This window comes from Poeciliopsis prolifica, unplaced genomic scaffold, assembly GCF_027474105.1.
Source record: "Poeciliopsis prolifica strain line A6 unplaced genomic scaffold, Auburn_PproV2 SCAFFOLD170, whole genome shotgun sequence".
Classification (NCBI taxonomy): domain Eukaryota; kingdom Metazoa; phylum Chordata; class Actinopteri; order Cyprinodontiformes; family Poeciliidae; genus Poeciliopsis; species Poeciliopsis prolifica.
Window position 1 is genome coordinate 241,659 of NW_026562545.1, and position 18,199 is coordinate 259,857.

Consider the following 18,199-nt stretch of genomic DNA (forward strand, 5'->3'; position numbering starts at 1 on the left):
GTTATTATTTATTCACCAGGAGAAAATTATCTTCCTCACTTTAATCAAATCAAGATGAAAACTGAAACTCGGGGAACAGCGCCGCCTGCTGGTCAATCATGGAAAACACAGAGCTACAGGGATTCAGGTCCGGGTCCAGAGCCGGGTCCAGAGCGCGGGTCCAGAGCCAGGTCCAGAGCCGGGTCCAGAGCCGGGTCCAGAGCGGGTCCGAGTCCAGAGCCGGGTCCAGAGCCGGGTCAGCGCCGCAGCCTCAGGAAGAAGGCGTGGCGGCACTCGCTGCTGTCCACTGGGTAATATTTGTCGTAGAAGTCCAGGATGTATTCCTCGGCCTTGAAGCCGAACTTCTGGTACAGCAGCATGGCCGGGTTGCTAGCCGACACGTGGAGCGTCACGTCCTTCCCCATGCACGTCTGAAACACACGGGTCGCACACGTCTGAACACACACACACACACGCCTGTCCCGGAGTAGTGGGCGCGGCCGGACTCACCTGGATCAGGTGGTAGATCATGAAGGTGCCGATGCCGGCGCGCCTCCACTCCGGGTGAACCAGCAGGAAGGAGATGTACGCCTCGCTGTACTTCACGTCCGGAACCATAAACCCAAAGCCCACGACCACCTTCCTGTAGAGCGCCACCACGCTGAAGTCTGGGTACTGCAGGCACTCGGACAGGTCCACACCTGCAGGGACACGCCTGAGGTCAGAGGCCGCTGTAGCAACAGCAGCAGCGGGTGTGGGCGGGGCTACCTGGCCAGAAGCTGTCGTGGCACATGGCGTTGACCGAGGGGATGTGGTTGGGCCGGACGTAGCAGTAGTCGATGGGAGCGTCGGGTTCTGGGGTCCAGTCCGGATCCGTTCTGTGAGGAAATGCCCGGATCTCAGCCAGGAGGCGGAGCTTCAGGGGGCGGGACTCAAAGTCCCTCCTGAGGAAAACATGGACAGGTGAAGAGGAGACAGAGGGACATGAGGTCCAGGACCAGAACCGAGTGTTTCTCATAGGAGGGAAAATCAGGACCTGACCACTAGGGGGCCCCACAACAACGTCTTTTTCAACACAAAAAACCCTTTTGTTGCCCGTCACTCATAAAATGAACGGCATCGTTGTTTTTTCTTGCAGTGAGAGTTAAACGTTCCTCCTCCCAGACCAGAAGACCAGCGTCCATATTTAGTGACCCCCCCTCATTTCTACATGAAATGGTTTGTTCCTGCTTGGCGCTGGACGGTGTTTAGCAGTCAGTAGAGAAACAGATAATAACCAGCTGCCTAAAACATAATTAAACCAGGTTTAAAAAAGAACGACCAGAAGAAAGGGCGTCAATTTATAACCCTGGTTTTCTTCAAGACGTCGGTGGCAATCGACCCGTTAGTCTGTAGCTAAGCTAATGAAGCTGTTAGCCTCTAATCCGCCAGGATTTAATCAGTGAAGGAACAATATTTATTCAACTTGTTCGTTTTACCACATGTAACAGCAGATGGGTCTGAGTGAGCAGCAGAACCCCAACCAGCCTGACGCCTACCTGTGACGACGGCGGGCGAAACTGTGACGACATGCTAGGCTAGTTAGCTCCAGGTGAGTCAGGCTGCGCTAGGCCCAGACGGAGGCAGATGGCAGAATGTAGGGAACGGTTTAGCTTTCCAGGTTTGCTCTGGTTTTGTCCAGTTTTTATTACATTTAGTTGAATATGTTTATGAAGCTTAAATGTTATGTTACCAACCTGTCTTTGTCTTTTATATTTCAGGAATAATGGGGGAATTATTTAATATGAATTTTTGCAGTGGAGAGAGAGAGAGTAAGGCTCGACCCTTGACAGACTCAGACCGCTGCATGTGTGAACGGCGGCCGGTTCCGGACCTGATGAAGGGCTTCAGGATCCGGGCCGTGTATGGACTCTTGATGTTCTGATCCAGACCGCCCTCGGCTCCCATCAGGCGGTGCCAGAAAGACACGGAGCGCTGCTGGACGCCCGGCCGGCTGGACATGCTGGTCTGCAGGGACAAAGACGGGTCAGAGCCAGTGAGACCCAGCAAAGGTTCTGAGCTGTCACCAGGAGGTTCTGACCTGGAAGCGGTCCAGAATGCGCTGCTCCTGGCTGCTGGTGCAGTACTTCCCATTAGCCCCGCCCAAAGAGCGATGCTCCGCCTCCTGCATGCCGTAGATTCCTCCCACCAGGCTGAGCGTGGCGCTGATGGCGCGGTCGATGTCCAGCAGGGGGAGCCCTCTCTGACGCTTGGCGTGGCGGACCAGCAGCTTCCTGCGGAGGCGCTTGGCATGTGGCGTGACGGCCAGCGCCAGTGAGCAGCCGTCCAGCCGGCGCAGCAGCAGCCGCTCGTCATACAGGCTAAGGGCGGAGACGACGGGCCGCGGCGCCGCGCTGTCCGATTTGTCCTGAAGGTTCATCCTGCGACGCTCCGCCATCCGCCTCTCAGGGGGCGGAGCCTCACCGCAGCCTGCCGGCTCCTCGAAGCGTTCTTCGTGCGCGTCCTCCTCACTCTCAGCTTCCCGCTTGATGAGAGTCTGCGGGGGGCGGAGCTTCTTCCGGCCGGTGTGGCTGGCGCTGGGCGGGGGTAGGTACTCCATCCCCGGGTCGATCATGCCCTCCGTCTCCAGCTCCTCGTCATCTGTGAGTGGAGCCGGCAGTCAGGAAGTGACGTCTCCGCTAACATCAGCGGCGGGCATACTTACCATGGAACAGCGCCTGCGGAGGCATGGCGTCGGGTATCAGGTCCGCCTCCGACAGCAGGCTGGGCGTGGCCGAGTGGGAGGCCGGCGTCCCCGGCCCGGAGAAGTCCGCTGACGGCGAGGGCGAGGGGCTGGTGAGCGGCGTCCGGTCTGACGAGCTGAGCGAGGAGAAGTCGACGACCTCACCCCGCTCCAGCACCAGGTCCAGGCGGCGAGTGCTGCTGCGGCCAACGCCCAGCTTGACGGGCGTGGAGGAGGCGCTGTGGTCGGCGTAGCCTCCGCCCGCCGCCTCTTTCTGTGCGCGCCGGATGTCTTTTGCCTCCTGCGTGCGGCTACGCTTCTCCTTCAGCTGCATGGCGTTCTCCACCGGGTTCCTGGCGCCACGCTTACGCAGGCCCTCCACCGTGATGATGGGTTCAAGGGGCGGCCGGGTCGCTGCGGCAGAACCACAGGTCAGGGGGCGTGGGTCACTCAGCCGGTCGCTGGCGCTCTGGCACCGCTCACCTTTGGTCTTGGTGCTGGATTTGTCGCCGTCCGGCCTCAGGGTGGGGGGACGGTTCTGGACCAGCTTCCACCAACCCGGCTCGCCGAACTCCTGCGCTCCAGACCGGAAGAAGGCGGGGCTTCCGACGGACAGGCAGCCGGCCACCGTGCTCCACCAGGTGGACGTCTTCTTCCTGCCGACATCAGAGCAGCAGCGTCATCCGGTCGCCCCCCCCGCCAGTGCTAATGGGCGCGCTGCAGCACAGGAACTGCACCATATATGGACAGAGCTCCTTCCTGCGGCCAGGTCTGGGATGAAACTCACCTGTTCCCCAGCAGGAAGTTCCAGTGTCGACCAATGAAGGCGCAGATATCCTCCTTCCACCTGAAGTAGCCCTGCCGCCCCGTTCCCTCCAGAGACAGGTTGTACATGGCCAGCATCACCACCTGCACACAGGAAGCCGTTTCAACCTGCAGGACAGGTGTGCAGCTGCTGAGGGGGCGGGGCCTTACCTGCTGCCAGGTGAGCCTCAGCCTCTCAAAGCTCTCCTTGCCGTCCTCAGAACAGTCGCAGCACAGGAACTTGAAGAAGTTGTCTCCCTTCAGGTAACTGGGCTGGTCACCATGGAGCTGACCTGGAACCACAACCGGGTCAGGATGCTAACCCGCTAGCAGCGAAGCTAACTTGTGGCTTAGCACTTTTGCCAATGTTGAGTATTTTTGGTGCTCTTGGCTCAAAGTTTATTTGTCTGGATAAATTCTGAAGCAATAATTTCCTGGGATGGTTTGAAGTTTTAATTCTCCAAGTAATATTCATGCTCTTATTTTGAAGGGTTGCTTTTTCCCTCCCAATATCTTTATTAACAGTAGAAGCAGAGCTGTGATTGGCTCACCTGCAGGGACCCACTTGTGGCAGCGGTCGCAGTAGAAGGACACGTCCTCGCAGGCCCAGCTGCCGTCTGCGTCTTCGCCCAGGTCGCTGGTCAGCGAGTCTCCGCTCTGGTCATGTGACAGGTCCTCCTGGTCCTCCGACTCCACGATCAGCAGCGTCTCCCCCTCCACTTCCCCTTCCTCCAGCCCCTCTGCCGCACCGCCGCCGCCCTCCATCGCCTGGACGGGTCAGGTGACTGGCTGCCGGTTTGGACCCTGAACCGGGTCAGGATGTCCTCAGAACAACCCGTCACAGTGATGGTCTTTTTGAGGTGTGCGTACCTGGCTCAGGTGTCCTGTGGGCGGAGCCTGGCCTCCTGGCCCCGCCTCTCCTCCTGCTGCTGTCCGGTCAGAACCTTCTGCTCCTCCAGCAGGTTCTGCTGCTTCCTCTGCAGCCGGTCCAGATCCCGCAGGACGCCCTCACGCAGACGCTGCACAGAACCGGGCCCGGATCAGAACCACAGCTGGTTAGAGTTTGACTGACAGGCTCAACTGGACTACAACCAGAGTTATGACCTTTGACCTGTAGAGGTGAAGCTCTGGGTTCAGCTGGTCCCTCTGACTGGGAGTTCTGCTGGCAACCATCTTCCTCTCTAAGTAAGGATGAAGAAGTGGACCGGAACCAGCTCTTTCTTCCGGGTCACCAGCTTTTCTCTCATTAAACCACAGAAGCTCCCGAACCGTGAGGGTTCTATCGGAACCTGATCGGTTCTGGACTTTACCTCTACAGGTCTGTGTCCCGATAAACCCGTTCTGCCACCTGGTCGACCTGTCCGGTACGGCTCGGTTCCGGTCCGCTTACCTCCCGGTCCCAGGCCTGCTTGAGGTGGACCCCGGCCACCGCGCTGACAGTCAGAACCACAGAAACCGTCAGAACCACCTTGGAGGCCGTAGACATGCCTCTGGGTCGCTGCAGTTAGCACGAAGCTAACAGACTCTGCTGCCGCTACTTCCGCCTCTTCTTCTTCTGCGGAGTGTAAGTGGAGTGACCCCTGCTGGTGGAGCGGGGTAATTACCGTTCTGCTTCCTCTGATCAGTTTCCAGCCAACATCACCGTGACTCAGAACTCGCTGATTATTATTTTTTTTTATCTTTCTTATTTTAAATAAATAATGGGTTGATAAACACCATCAATATCATAAACACAGAACATGCTGGGGTAATCATCAAAAACAATATAAAAAAAACAAAGTGAACACATCAGTTCTCTTAATGGCTTTTTGTTTTAAATTCTGAAATGTTCCAATATGTCATGTAAAGATTATGAATGAAGGTTTGTGATGAGAAAATGTTGATTTATTTCATTTTAGTACTTTGCAACTACTAAAATTAGGCTGCGTTCACACTGCAATATGATACTGAAATCAAATCAAATTTTATTTGTATAGCACATTTCAGCAAGGCATTTCAAAGTGCTTTACATCATAATGATGTAAATGACCCAATTCCGATATTTTGTCAATCGGATTTTTTTCCGGACCGTTCACACTGCCACGCATATGCGACCTGAACAGGTTCTGGCATCTGGACGGGCAAAGGACCGGACCTGCAAGTATTCCGCATGCGCAGTAGAGGGCGCAATAGAAGAAGCGCTCAGTATTTGCGGAAGTAAACATGTAGGTGGAGCTTGTTAGCTTACATATTCGAAGTTGTTGTCCAGCATATTAACAACTTAATCCTCATTATAGTCCGTGGTTGTTGTTGCGCAGAATAGTGACATTTGTCCATGTCGGTACATTGAATCTGACACGCAAAAGGCCCGGTTCGCTTTCCAAAAGAATCCGACCTGCTGCTCAAACTGGGATGAAAAGATCAGATACAGGTCGCATTACGTAAAAGAAATCGGAATTGGGTCACTTCCGCTGCAGTGTGAACGCAGCGTGAACGTAGCCTTAGTTTGATACTGTTTGGTTTGAACCAGCTGTTTTTAAGCCTGAAAGGTTCAGGGGTCAAGGGGCAAAAGCGAAAAATGATTCGGTTCTAGACTGAAAACCTGAACCACAAAGGAGAATGGTCCTGGTTCTGATCCATTCCCAACCATCTGATCCACACGGACAGGATCAAGTCTGGCAGGAAAACCAAAAACAGCAGCAGGACCAGGACCGGATCAGGACCAGGATCGGATCAGGACCAGACCAGGAACAGAACCAGAAATTAATAAAAATCAGAATTAAACAGTTTAAGAACATTTTTGTTTGACATAATGTCAAAAAATGTTTGAAGCATGATAAAAAAACAGAAAAGAGCTGGACCGGGACCAGGACTGGTCCAAACTGGCAACCCACATTAATAAAATGGTGAAATAATATTGAGCACAAAAGACTGTTTTGTAAAAGTTTTTCATGCACAATCCGAACAAACGTCTCTATGGAAATAAATATGTGCCATCAGCATTTGAATAAAAAAATGCCTCTGAAATTTGAACGTAAAAAAATTCAGTGTCATTATTTGTACGTGAAAAAAAAATCCAGTGATAAAAAATTCGCTGTAAAAAATTCAACGTCTAAAAATTCGCCGTTAAAAATGGAAAGGTTACTTCAGGTCACAGACATGCGCAATGGACGTCAGATTCCAACACCCAGCCAATCACAAGACGCCACGTCATATAGAAGAAATACCAGCATCACGGAGGCTGGCGACTATGGAGGCGAACGCTAACCCAAAGAGTTTAATGCTTTCATATTTCTGTAGTACATTTCATTTTGCGCCTGAGGTTTGATACATTATCTTAAAGCTTGATTTAAAACACGGGTTTGGTCCGTTGTTAATCTTACAGCATGTAGCGCAGGCATATAACGTCTCGCTACCTCTAGCATCCAGCCCCTCCTAGCCTCCTAGCATCCAGCCCTCCTAGCCTTCTAGCATCCAGCCCTCCCCGCTGTCCCTCACCCAACTTCCCCCGTTTTATTTAAAAAGAAAGAAACTTGGATCTTTAAAGAGAACTGATGGGTGGCGACTTTCTGGGTTGGTTTCTAATGTTGGAAAAATAAACAGTTTCTCTTCACAAAACTCATTAATTATGAATCTATGTTTATGCCTTGTGGTTTAAGTTGCCATTGATGTTATTTTGGGTCTCAGGGTGAGTGAGGGATGAAGAGACTGGGGGGGGGTCCTATTCAGGTCCCACAGACTGTTTAGCTGAACTTAATATCATGTTTAGGGCATTATTATCGCACTTATTGTTGAGATGTGTGTGATATGAGTGTCTATTGGACATTATAGCAATAATGAATAAATGGCGTCCCGTTGGTTCAATACGGAGCGGAAACAACAAGCAGCTGCCATTGTAGCCTAGCTTAAGCTAACCTAGCTTAAGCTTTCTTCGTCCCTCCTCCTCTTCCGTTTTGTTCCCCGGAGATTTCCTGCCGCCATCTTTAGCTTCCTGCAGTTCATGACTACAGTCACATGTAGAGAGAAAAGCGAGAAAAGGGCCCCAGCTCGCTGCATCAGTGCTGATCCTCTGCTATTGATCATTTCACACACAAACAGCTGTTAGCTGCATGCAGTGCATTCCAGTGACGTGAGGTCAGAGCCTCGCCTGTTACCATGGAAAAAATAATATGATACAATAATTATATTACTATTTTCACCCTGAGGTTTGTACTGTGGAGTATTTATTTTTCATTTAACTTAATCAATTCTGATTATTTTTTCTTCAAAATTGTTGAATTTTTCCATTTTCAAATGAGAAGAGCAGCAGGTGAGGCAGCAGTGAGCCGGGCCTCACCTGGATTCTTTAACCTCTGACTCACTGCACTGGCTGCCATTGAGCAGGTTCCTCCTGCCTGTATGTCGCCAATAAAATGGCTAAAAAACATTTAATGTATGAACTGATTTTCCATAATTTAGCTCATGCATATAATGTACAGAGATCTTGTCTCCAACTGTGTGTGTAACGTGTTTCATGCTGAGGAGCGATGAGAAACCAGAAAACAGACTGGAGGTGAGGCAGGCAGTTCTCTGGCCTCACAACAGGGGGGGCTCATGATCCCACAAGCCCTGGAGCTAGCCCTGGAGCTAGCCTTGGAGCTAGCCCTGGAGCGAGCGATAGAGCTAGCCCTGGAGCAAGCCCTGGAGCTAGCCCTGGAGCAAGCCCTGGAGCTAGCCCTGGAGCAAGCCAGCTAGCCCTGGAGCAAGCCCTGGAGCTAGCCCTGGAGCTAGCCCTAGAGCGAGCGATAGAGCTAGCCCTGGAGTGAGCGATGGAGCTAGCTCTGGAGCTAGCCCTGGAGTGAGCGATGGAGCTAGCTCTGGAGCTAGCCCTGGAGCGAGCGATAGAGCTAGCCCTGGATCTAGCCCTGGAGCAAGCCCTGGAGCTAGTCCTGGAGCGAGCAATAGAGCTAGCCCTGGAGCGAGCGATAGAGCTAGCCCTGGAGCGAGCGATAGAGCTAGCCCTGGAGCTAGCCCTGGAGCAAGCCTGGAGCTAGCCCTGGAGCGAGCGATAGAGCTAGCCCTGGAGCTAGCCCTGGAGTGAGCGATGGAGCTAGCTCTGGAGCTAGCCCTGGAGTGAGCGATGGAGCTAGCTCTGGAGCTAGCCCTGGAGCGAGCGATAGAGCTAGCCCTGGATCTAGCCCTGGAGCAAGCCCTGGAGCAAGCCCTGGAGCTAGTCCTGGAGCGAGCGATAGAGCTAGCCCTGGAGCGAGCGATAGAGCTAGTCCTGGAGCGAGCGATAGAGCTAGCCCTGGAGCGAGCGATAGAGCTAGCCCTGGAGCTAGCCCTGGAGCGAGCGATAGAGCTAGCCCTGGAGCTAGCCCTGGAGCAAACCTTGGAGCTAGCCCTGGAGCTAGCCCTGGAGCTAGCCCTGGAGCGAGCGATAGAGCTAGCCCTGGAGTGAGCGATGGAGCTAGCCCTAGAGCGAGCGATAGAGCTAGCCCTGGAGTGAGCGATGGAGCTAGCTCTGGAGCTAGCCCTGGAGTGAGCGATGGAGCTAGCTCTGGAGCTAGCCCTAGAGCGAGCGATAGAGCTAGCCCTGGATCTAGCCCTGGAGCAAGCCCTGGAGCTAGCCCTGGAGCAAGCCCTGGAGCTAGTCCTGGAGCGAGCGATAGAGCTAGCCCTGGATCTAGCCCTGGAGCAAGCCCTGGAGCTAGCCCTGGAGCAAGCACTGGAGCTAGTCCTGGAGCGAGCGATAGAGCTAGCCCTGGAGCGAGCGATAGAGCTAGCCTGGAGCGAGCGATAGAGCTAGCCCTGGAGCGAGCGATAGAGCTAGCCCTGGAGCTAGCCCTGGAGCAAGCCCTGGAGCTAGCCCTGGAGCGAGCGATAGAGAGCTAGCCCTGGAGCTAGCCCTGGAGTGAGCGATGGAGCTAGCTCTGGAGCTAGCCCTGGAGTGAGCGATGGAGCTAGCTCTGGAGCTAGCCCTGGAGCGAGCGATAGAGCTAGCCCTGGATCTAGCCCTGGAGCAAGCCCTGGAGCAAGCCCTGGAGCTAGTCCTGGAGCGAGCAATAGAGCTAGCCCTGGAGCGAGCGATAGAGCTAGCCCTGGAGCTAGCCCTGGAGAGAGCGATAGAGCTAGCCCTGGAGCTAGCCCTGGAGCAAACCTTGGAGCTAGCCCTGGAGCTAGCCTGGAGCGAGCGATAGAGCTAGCCCTGGAGTGAGCGATGGAGCTAGCCCTGGAGCGAGCGATAGAACTAGCTCTGGAGCTAGCCCTGGAGCAAGCCCTGGAGCTAGCCCTGGAGCGAGCGATAGAGCTAGCCCTGAAGCGAGCGATAGAGCTAGCTCTGGAGCTAGCCCTGGAGCAAGCCCTGGAGCTAGCCCTGGAGCGAGCGATAGAGCTAGCCCTGGAGCGAGCGATAGAGCTAGCCCTGGAGCTAGCCCTGGAGCAAGCCCTGGAGCTAGCCCTGGAGCTAGCCCTGGAGCTAGCCCTGGAGCGAGCGATAGAGCTAGCCCTGGAGTGAGCGATGGAGCTAGCCCTGGAGCGAGCGATAGAACTAGCTCTGGAGCTAGCCCTGGAGCAAGCCCTGGAGCTAGCCCTGGAGCGAGCGATAGAGCTAGCCCTGAAGCGAGCGATAGAGCTAGCTCTGGAGCTAGCCCTGGAGCGAGCGATAGAGCTAGCCCTGGAGCGAGCGATAGAACTAGCTCTGGAGCTAGCCCTGGAGCAAGCCCTGGAGCTAGCCCTGGAGCGAGCGATAGAGCTAGCCCTGGAGCGAGCGATAGAGCTAGCTCTGGAGCGAGCGATAGAGCTAGTCCTGGAGCGAGCGATAGAGCTAGCCCTGGAGCGAGCGATAGAGCTAGCCCTGGAGCTAGCCCTGGAGCGAGCGATAGAGCTAGCCCTGGAGCTAGCCCTGGAGCAAATCTTGGAGCTAGCCCTGGAGCTAGCCCTGGAGCTAGCCCTGGAGCGAGCGATAGAGCTAGCCCTGGAGTGAGCGATGGAGCTAGCCCTAGAGCGAGCGATAGAGCTAGCCCTGGAGTGAGCGATGGAGCTAGCTCTGGAGCTAGCCCTGGAGTGAGCGATGGAGCTAGCTCTGGAGCTAGCCTGGAGCGAGCGATAGAGCTAGCCCTGGATCTAGCCCTGGAGCAAGCCCTGGAGCTAGCCCTGGAGCAAGCCCTGGAGCTAGTCCTGGAGCGAGCGATAGAGCTAGCCCTGGAGCAGCGATAGAGCTAGCCCTGGAGCGAGCGATAGAGCTAGCCCTGGAGCTAGCCCTGGAGCAAGCCCTGGAGCTAGCCCTGGAGCGAGCGATAGAGCTAGCCCTGGAGCTAGCCCTGGAGTGAGCTCTGGAGCTAGCCCTGGAGTGAGCGATGGAGCTAGCTCTGGAGCTAGCCCTGGAGCGAGCGATAGAGCTAGCCCTGGATCTAGCCCTGGAGCAAGCCCTGGAGCAAGCCCTGGAGCTAGTCCTGGAGCGAGCGATAGAGCTAGCCCTGGAGCGAGCGATAGAGCTAGCCCTGGAGCTAGCCCTGGAGCAAACCTTGGAGCTAGCCCTGGAGCTAGCCCTGGAGCTAGCCCTGGAGCGAGCGATAGAGCTAGCCCTGGAGTGAGCGATGGAGCTAGCCCTGGAGCGAGCGATAGAACTAGCTCTGGAGCTAGCCCTGGAGCAAGCCCTGAGCTAGCCCTGGAGCGAGCGATAGAGCTAGCCCTGAAGCGAGCGATAGAGCTAGCTCTGGAGCTAGCCCTGGAGCAAGCCCTGGAGCTAGCCCTGGAGCGAGCGATAGAGCTAGCCCTGGAGCGAGCGATAGAGCTAGCCCTGGAGCAAGCCCTGGAGCTAGCCCTGGAGCAAGCCCTGGAGCTAGCCCTGGAGCAAGCCCTGGAGCTAGCCCTGGAGCAAGCCCTGGAGCTAGCCCTGGAGCTAGCCCTAGAGCGAGCGATAGAGCTAGCCCTGGATTGAGCGATGGAGCTAGCTCTGGAGCTAGCCCTGGAGTGAGCGATGGAGCTAGCTCTGGAGCTAGCCCTGGAGCGAGCGATAGAGCTAGCCCTGGATCTAGCCCTGGAGCAAGCCCTGGAGCTAGTCCTGGAGCGAGCAATAGAGCTAGCCCTGGAGCGAGCGATAGAGCTAGCCCTGGAGCGAGCGATAGAGCTAGCCCTGGAGCTAGCCCTGGAGCAAGCCCTGGAGCTAGCCCTGGAGCGAGCGATAGAGCTAGCCCTGGAGCTAGCCCTGGAGTGAGCGATGAGCTAGCTCTGGAGCTAGCCCTGGAGTGAGCGATGGAGCTAGCTCTGGAGCTAGCCTGGAGCGAGCGATAGAGCTAGCCTGGATCTAGCCCTGGAGCAAGCCCTGGAGCAAGCCCTGGAGCTAGTTCTGGAGCGAGCGATAGAGCTAGCCCTGGAGCGAGCGATAGAGCTAGTCCTGGAGCGAGCGATAGAGCTAGCCCTGGAGCGAGCGATAGAGCTAGTCCTGGAGCGAGCGATAGAGCTAGCCCTGGGCGAGCGATAGAGCTAGCCCTGGAGCTAGCCCTGGAGCGAGCGATAGAGCTAGCCCTGGAGCTAGCCCTGGAGCAAACCTTGGAGCTAGCCCTGAGCTAGCCCTGGAGCTAGCCCTGAGCGAGCGATAGAGCTAGCCCTGGAGTGAGCGATGGAGCTAGCCCTAGAGCGAGCGATAGAGCTAGCCTGGAGTGAGCGATGGAGCTAGCTCTGGAGCTAGCCCTGGAGTGAGCGATGGAGCTAGCTCTGGAGCTAGCCCTAGAGCGAGCGATTAGAGCTAGCCCTGGATCTAGCCCTGGAGCAAGCCCTGGAGCTAGCCCTGGAGCAAGCCCTGGAGCTAGTCCTGGAGCGAGCGATAGAGCTAGCCCTGGATCTAGCCCTGGAGCAAGCCCTGGAGCTAGCCCTGGAGCAAGCCCTGGAGCTAGTCCTGGAGCGAGCGATAGAGCTAGCCCTGGAGCTAGCCCTGGAGCAAGCCCTGGAGCTAGCCCTGGAGCGAGCGATAGAGCTAGCCCTGGAGCTAGCCCTGGAGTGAAAGCGATGGAGCTAGCTCTGGAGCTAGCCCTGGAGTGAGCGATGGAGCTAGCTCTGGAGCTAGCCTGGAGCGAGCGATAGAGCTAGCCCTGGATCTAGCCCTGGAGCAAGCCCTGGAGCAAGCCCTGGAGCTAGTCCTGGAGCGAGCAATAGAGCTAGCCCTGGAGCGAGCGATAGAGCTAGCCCTGGAGCTAGCCCTGGAGAGAGCGATAGAGCTAGCCCCTGGAGCTAGCCCTGGAGCAAAACCTTGGAGCTAGCCCTGGAGCTAGCCCTGGAGCGAGCGATAGAGCTAGCCCTGGAGTGAGCGATGGAGCTAGCCCTGGAGCGAGCGATAGAACTAGCTCTGGAGCTAGCCTGGAGCAAGCCCTGGAGCTAGCCCTGGAGCGAGCGATAGAGCTAGCCCTGAAGCGAGCGATAGAGCTAGCTCTGGAGCTAGCCCTGGAGCAAGCCCTGGAGCTAGCCCTGAGCGAGCGATAGAGCTAGCCCTGGAGCGAGCGATAGAGCAGCCCTGGAGCTAGCCCTGGAGCAAGCCCTGGAGCTAGCCCTGGAGCTAGCCCTGGAGCGAGCGATAGAGCTAGCCCTGGAGCTAGCCCTGGAGAGAGCGATAGAGCTAGCCCTGGAGCTAGCCCTGGAGCAAACCTTGGAGCTAGCCCTGGAGCTAGCCCTGAGCGAGCGATAGAGCTAGCCCTGGAGTGAGCGATGGAGCTAGCCCTGGAGCGAGCGATAGAACTAGCTCTGGAGCTAGCCCTGGAGCAAGCCCTGGAGCTAGCCCTGGAGCGAGCGATAGAGCTAGCCCTGAAGCGAGCGATAGAGCTAGCTCTGAGCTAGCCCTGGAGCAAGCCCTGGAGCTAGCCTGGAGCGAGCGATAGAGCTAGCCCTGGCGAGCGATAGAGCTAGCCCTGGAGCTAGCCCTGGAGGCAAGCCCTGGAGCTAGCCCTGGAGCTAGCCCTGGAGCTAGCCCTGGAGCGAGCGCGATAGAGCTAGCCCTGGAGTGAGCGATGGAGCTAGCCCTGGAGCGAGCGATAGAACTAGCTCTGGAGCTAGCCCTGGAGCAAGCCCTGGAGCTAGCCCTGGAGCGAGCGATAGAGCTAGCCCTGAAGCGAGCGATAGAGCTAGCTCTGGAGCTAGCCCTGGAGCAAGCCCTGGAGCTAGCCCTGGGAGCGAGCGATAGAGCTAGCCCTGGAGCGAGCGATAGAACTAGCTCTGAGCTAGCCCTGGAGCAAGCCCTGAGCTAGCCCTGGAGCGAGCGATAGAGCTAGCCCTGGAGCGAGCGATAGAGCTAGCTCTGGAGCGAGCGATAGAGCTAGTCCTGGAGCGAGCGATAGAGCTAGCCCTGGAGCGAGCGATAGAGCTAGCCCTGGAGCTAGCCCTGGGAGCGAGCGATAGAGCTAGCCCTGGAGCTAGCCCTGGAGCAAATCTTGGGAGCTAGCCCTGGAGCTAGCCCTGAGCTAGCCCTGGAGCGAGCGATAGAGCTAGCCCTGGAGTGAGCGATGGAGCTAGCCCTAGAGCGAGCGATAGAGCTAGCCCTGGAGAGCGATGGAGCTAGCTCTGGAGCTAGCCCTGGAGTGAGCGATGGAGCTAGCTCTGGAGCTAGCCCTGGAGCGAGCGATAGAGCTAGCCCTGGATCTAGCCCTGGAGGCAAGCCCTGGAGCTAGCCCTGGAGCAAGCCCTGGAGCTAGTCCTGGAGCGAGCGATAGAGCTAGCCCTGGAGCGAGCGATAGAGCTAGCCCTGGAGCGAGCGATAGAGCTAGCCCTGGAGCTAGCCCTGGAGCAAGCCCTGGAGCTAGCCCTGGAGCGAGCGATAGAGCTAGCCCTGGAGCTAGCCCTGGAGTGAGCTCTGGAGCTAGCCCTGGAGTGAGCGATGGAGCTAGCTCTGGAGCTAGCCCTGAGCGAGCGATAGAGCTAGCCCTGGATCTAGCCCTGGAGCAAGCCCTGGAGCAAGCCCTGGAGCTAGTCCTGGAGCGAGCGATAGAGCTAGCCCTGGAGCTAGCCCTGGAGCAAACCTTGGAGCTAGCCCTGGAGCTAGCCCTGGAGCTAGCCCTGGAGCGAGCGATAGAGCTAGCCCTGGAGTGAGCGATGGAGCTAGCCCTAGAGCGAGCGATAGAGCTAGCCCTGGAGTGAGCGATGGAGCTAGCTCTGGAGCTAGCCCTGGAGTGAGCGATGGAGCTAGCTCTGGAGCTAGCCCTAGAGCGAGCGATAGAGCTAGCCCTGGATCTAGCCCTGGAGCAAGCCCTGGAGGCTAGCCCTGGAGCAAGCCCTGGAGCTAGTCCTGGAGCGAGCGATAGAGCTAGCCCTGGATCTAGCCCTGGAGCAAGCCCTGGAGCTAGCCCTGGAGCAAGCACTGGAGCTAGTCCTGGAGCGGAGCGATAGAGCTAGCCCTGAGCGAGCGATAGAGCTAGCCCTGGAGCGAGCGATAGAGCTAGCCCTGGAGCGAGCGATAGAGCTAGCCCTGGAGCTAGCCCTGGGGCGAGCGATAGAGCTAGCCCTGGAGCTAGCCCTGGAGTGAGCGATGGAGCTAGCTCTGGAGCTAGCCCTGGAGTGAGCGATGGAGCTAGCTCTGGAGCTAGCCCTGGATCTAGCCCTGGAGCAAGCCCTGGAGCAAGCCCTGGAGCTAGTCCTGGAGCGAGCAATAGAGCTAGCCCTGGAGCGAGCGATAGAGCTAGCCCTGGAGCTAGCCCTGGAGAGAGCGATAGAGCTAGCCCTGAGCTAGCCCTGGAGCAAACCTTGGAGCTAGCCCTGGAGCTAGCCCTGGACGAGCGTAGAGCTAGCCCTGGAGTGAGCGATGAGCTAGCCCTGGAGCGAGCGATAGAACTAGCTCTGGAGCTAGCCCTGGAGCAAGCCCTGGAGCTAGCCCTGGAGCGAGCGATAGAGCTAGCCCTGAAGCGAGCGATAGAGCTAGCTCTGGAGCTAGCCCTGGAGCAAGCCCTGGAGCTAGCCCTGGAGCGAGCGATAGAGCTAGCCCTGGAGCTAGCCCTGGAGCAGCCCTGGAGCTAGCCCTGGAGCTAGCCCTGGAGCTAGCCCTGGAGCGAGCGATAGAGCTAGCCCTGGAGCGAGCGATAGAGCTAGCTCTGGAGCGAGCGATAGAGCTAGTCCTGGAGCGAGCGATAGAGCTAGCCCTGGAGCGAGCGATAGAGCTAGCCCTGGAGCTAGCCCTGGAGCGAGCGATAGAGCTAGCCCTGGAGCTAGCCCTGGAGCAAATCTTGGAGCTAGCCCTGGAGCTAGCCCTGGAGCTAGCCCTGGAGCGAGCGTAGAGCTAGCCCTGGAGTGAGCGATGGAGCTAGCCCTAGAGCGAGCGATAGAGCTAGCCCTGGAGTGAGCGATGGAGCTAGCTCTGGAGCTAGCCCTGGAGTGAGCGATGGAGCTAGCTGGAGCTAGCCCTGGAGCGAGCGTAGAGCTAGCCTGGATCTAGCCCCTGGAGCAAGCCCTGGAGCTAGCCCTGGAGCAAGCCTGGAGCTAGTCCTGGAGCGAGCGATAGAGCTAGCCCTGGAGCGAGCGATAGAGCTAGCCCTGGAGAGCCGACGATAGAGCTAGCCCTGGAGCTAGCCCTGGAGCAGCCCTGGAAGCTAGCCCTGGAGCGAGCGATAGAGCTAGCCCTGGAGCTAGCCCTGGAGTGAGCTCTGGAGCTAGCCCTGGAGTGAGCGATGGAGCTAGCTCTGGAGCTAGCCCTGGAGCGAGCGATAGAGCTAGCCCTGGATCTAGCCCTGGAGCAAGCCTGGAGCAAGCCCTGGAGCTAGTCCTGGAGCGAGCGATAGAGCTAGCCCTGGAGCGAGCGATAGAGCTAGCCCTGGAGCTAGCCCTGGAGCAAACCTTGGAGCTAGCCCTGGAGCTAGCCCTGGAGCTAGCCTGGAGCGAGCGATAGAGCTAGCCCTGGAGTGAGCGATGGAGCTAGCCCTGGAGCGCGCGATAGAACTAGCTCTGGAGCTAGCCCTGGAGCAAGCCCTGGAGCTAGCCCTGGAGCGAGCGATAGAGCTAGCCCTGAGCGAGCGATAGAGCTAGCTCTGGAGCTAGCCCTGGAGCAAGCCCTGGAGCTAGCCTGGAGCGAGCGATAGAGCTAGCCCTGGAGCGAGCGATAGAGCTAGCCTGGAGCAAGCCCTGGAGCTAGCCCTGGAGCAAGCCCTGGAGCTAGCCCTGGAGCAAGCCCTGGAGCTAGCCCTGGAGCAAGCCCTGGAGCTAGCCTGGAGCTAGCCCTAGAGCGAGCGATAGAGCTAGCCCTGGATTTGAGCGATGGAGCTAGCTCTGGAGCTAGCCCTGGAGAGTGAGCGATGGAGCTAGCTCTGGAGCTAGCCCTGGAGCGAGCGATAGAGCTAGCCCGGATCTAGCCCTGGAGCAAGCCCTGGAGCTAGTCCTGGAGCGAGCAAAGAGCTAGCCCTGGAGCGAGCGATAGAGCTAGCCCTGGGCGAGCGATAGACTAGCCCTGGAGCTAGCCTGGAGCAAGCCCTGGAGCTAGCCCTGGAGCGAGCGATAGAGCTAGCCCTGGAGCTAGCCCTGGAGTGAGCGATGGAGCTAGCTGGAGCTAGCCCTGGAGTGAGCGATGGAGCTAGCTCTGAGCTAGCCCTGGAGCGAGCGATAGAGCTAGCCCTGGATCTAGCCCTGGAGCCCTGGAGCAAGCCCTGGAGCTAGTCCTGGAGCGAGCGATAGAGCTAGCCCTGGAGCGAGCGATAGAGCTAGTCCTGAGCGAGCGATAGAGCTAGCCCTGGAGCGAGCGATAGAGCTAGTCTGGAGCGAGCGATAGAGCTAGCCCTGGAGCGAGCGATAGAGCTAGCCCTGGAGCTAGCCCTGGAGCGAGCGATAGAGCTAGCCCTGGATCTAGCCCTGGAGCAAACCTTGGAGCTAGCCCTGGAGCTAGCCCTGGAGCTAGCCCTGGAGCGAGCGATAGAGCTAGCCCTGGAGTGAGCGATGGAGCTAGCCCTAGAGCGAGCGATAGAGCTAGCCCTGGAGTGAGCGATGGAGCTAGCTCTGGAGCTAGCCCTGGAGTGAGCGATGGAGCTAGCTCTGGAGCTAGCCCTAGAGCGAGCGATAGAGCTAGCCCTGGATCTAGCCTGGAGCAAGCCCTGGAGCTAGCCCTGGAGCAAGCCCTGGAGCTAGTCCTGGAGCGAGCGATAGAGCTAGCCCTGGATCTAGCCCTGGAGCAAGCCCTGGAGCTAGCCCTGGAGCAAGCCCTGGAGGCTAGTCCTGGAGCGAGCGATAGAGCTAGCCCTGAGCTAGCCCTGAGCAAGCCCTGGAGCTAGCCTGGAGAGCGATAGAGCTAGCCCTGGAGCTAGCCCTGGAGTGAGCGATGGAGCTAGCTCTGAGCTAGCCCTGGAGTGAGCGTGGAGCTAGCTCTGGAGCTAGCCCTGGAGCGAGCGATAGAGCTAGCCCTGGATCTAGCCCTGGAGCAAGCCCTGGAGCAAGCCCTGGAGCTAGTCCTGGAGCGAGCAATAGAGCTAGCCCTGGACGCGAGCGATAGAGCTAGCCCTGGAGCTAGCCTGAGAGAGCGATAGAGCTAGCCCTGGAGCTAGCCCTGGAGCAAACCTTGGAGCTAGCCCTGGAGCTAGCCCTGGAGCGAGCGATAGAGCTAGCCCTGGAGTGAGCGATGGAGCTAGCCCTGGAGCGAGCGATAGAACTAGCTCTGGAGCTAGCCCTGGAGCAAGCCCTGGAGCTAGCCCTGGAGCGAGCGATAGAGCTAGCCCTGAGAGCGATAGAGCTAGCTCTGGAGCTAGCCCTGAGCAAGCCTGGAGCTAGCCCTGGAGCGAG

The 18,199-nt window shown here is 57.8% G+C and overlaps 2 protein-coding genes across 3 annotated transcripts; both read right to left on the bottom strand.

Annotated features, from left to right (window-relative positions):
• Positions 1-16: 16 nt before the first annotated feature.
• On the bottom strand, positions 17-4,395 carry LOC129356406 (cysteine-rich protein 2-binding protein-like). Of its 2 annotated transcripts, XM_055025995.1 has the most exons (10): positions 4,057-4,395; positions 3,677-3,798; positions 3,489-3,610; positions 3,185-3,357; positions 2,684-3,115; positions 2,060-2,619; positions 1,853-1,986; positions 748-923; positions 490-680; positions 19-410 (listed from the first exon to the last, which is right to left on the bottom strand). In XM_055025995.1, the coding sequence occupies exons 1-10, from the start codon at positions 4,268-4,270 to the stop codon at positions 237-239; spliced, it is 2,298 nt and encodes a 765-aa protein (XP_054881970.1). In that variant the 5' UTR covers positions 4,271-4,395; the 3' UTR covers positions 19-236. The 2 variants fall into 2 exon arrangements, with proteins under 2 accessions (XP_054881969.1, XP_054881970.1); XM_055025994.1 differs by having other exon boundaries at positions 17-410; positions 2,684-3,357.
• On the bottom strand, positions 4,381-5,044 carry LOC129356408 (protein PET117 homolog, mitochondrial-like). The gene is made up of 2 exons (XM_055025999.1): positions 4,896-5,044; positions 4,381-4,524 (listed from the first exon to the last, which is right to left on the bottom strand). The coding sequence occupies exons 1-2, from the start codon at positions 4,989-4,991 to the stop codon at positions 4,381-4,383; spliced, it is 240 nt and encodes a 79-aa protein (XP_054881974.1). The 5' UTR covers positions 4,992-5,044.
• Between the last annotated feature and the right edge of the window lie 13,155 nt (positions 5,045-18,199).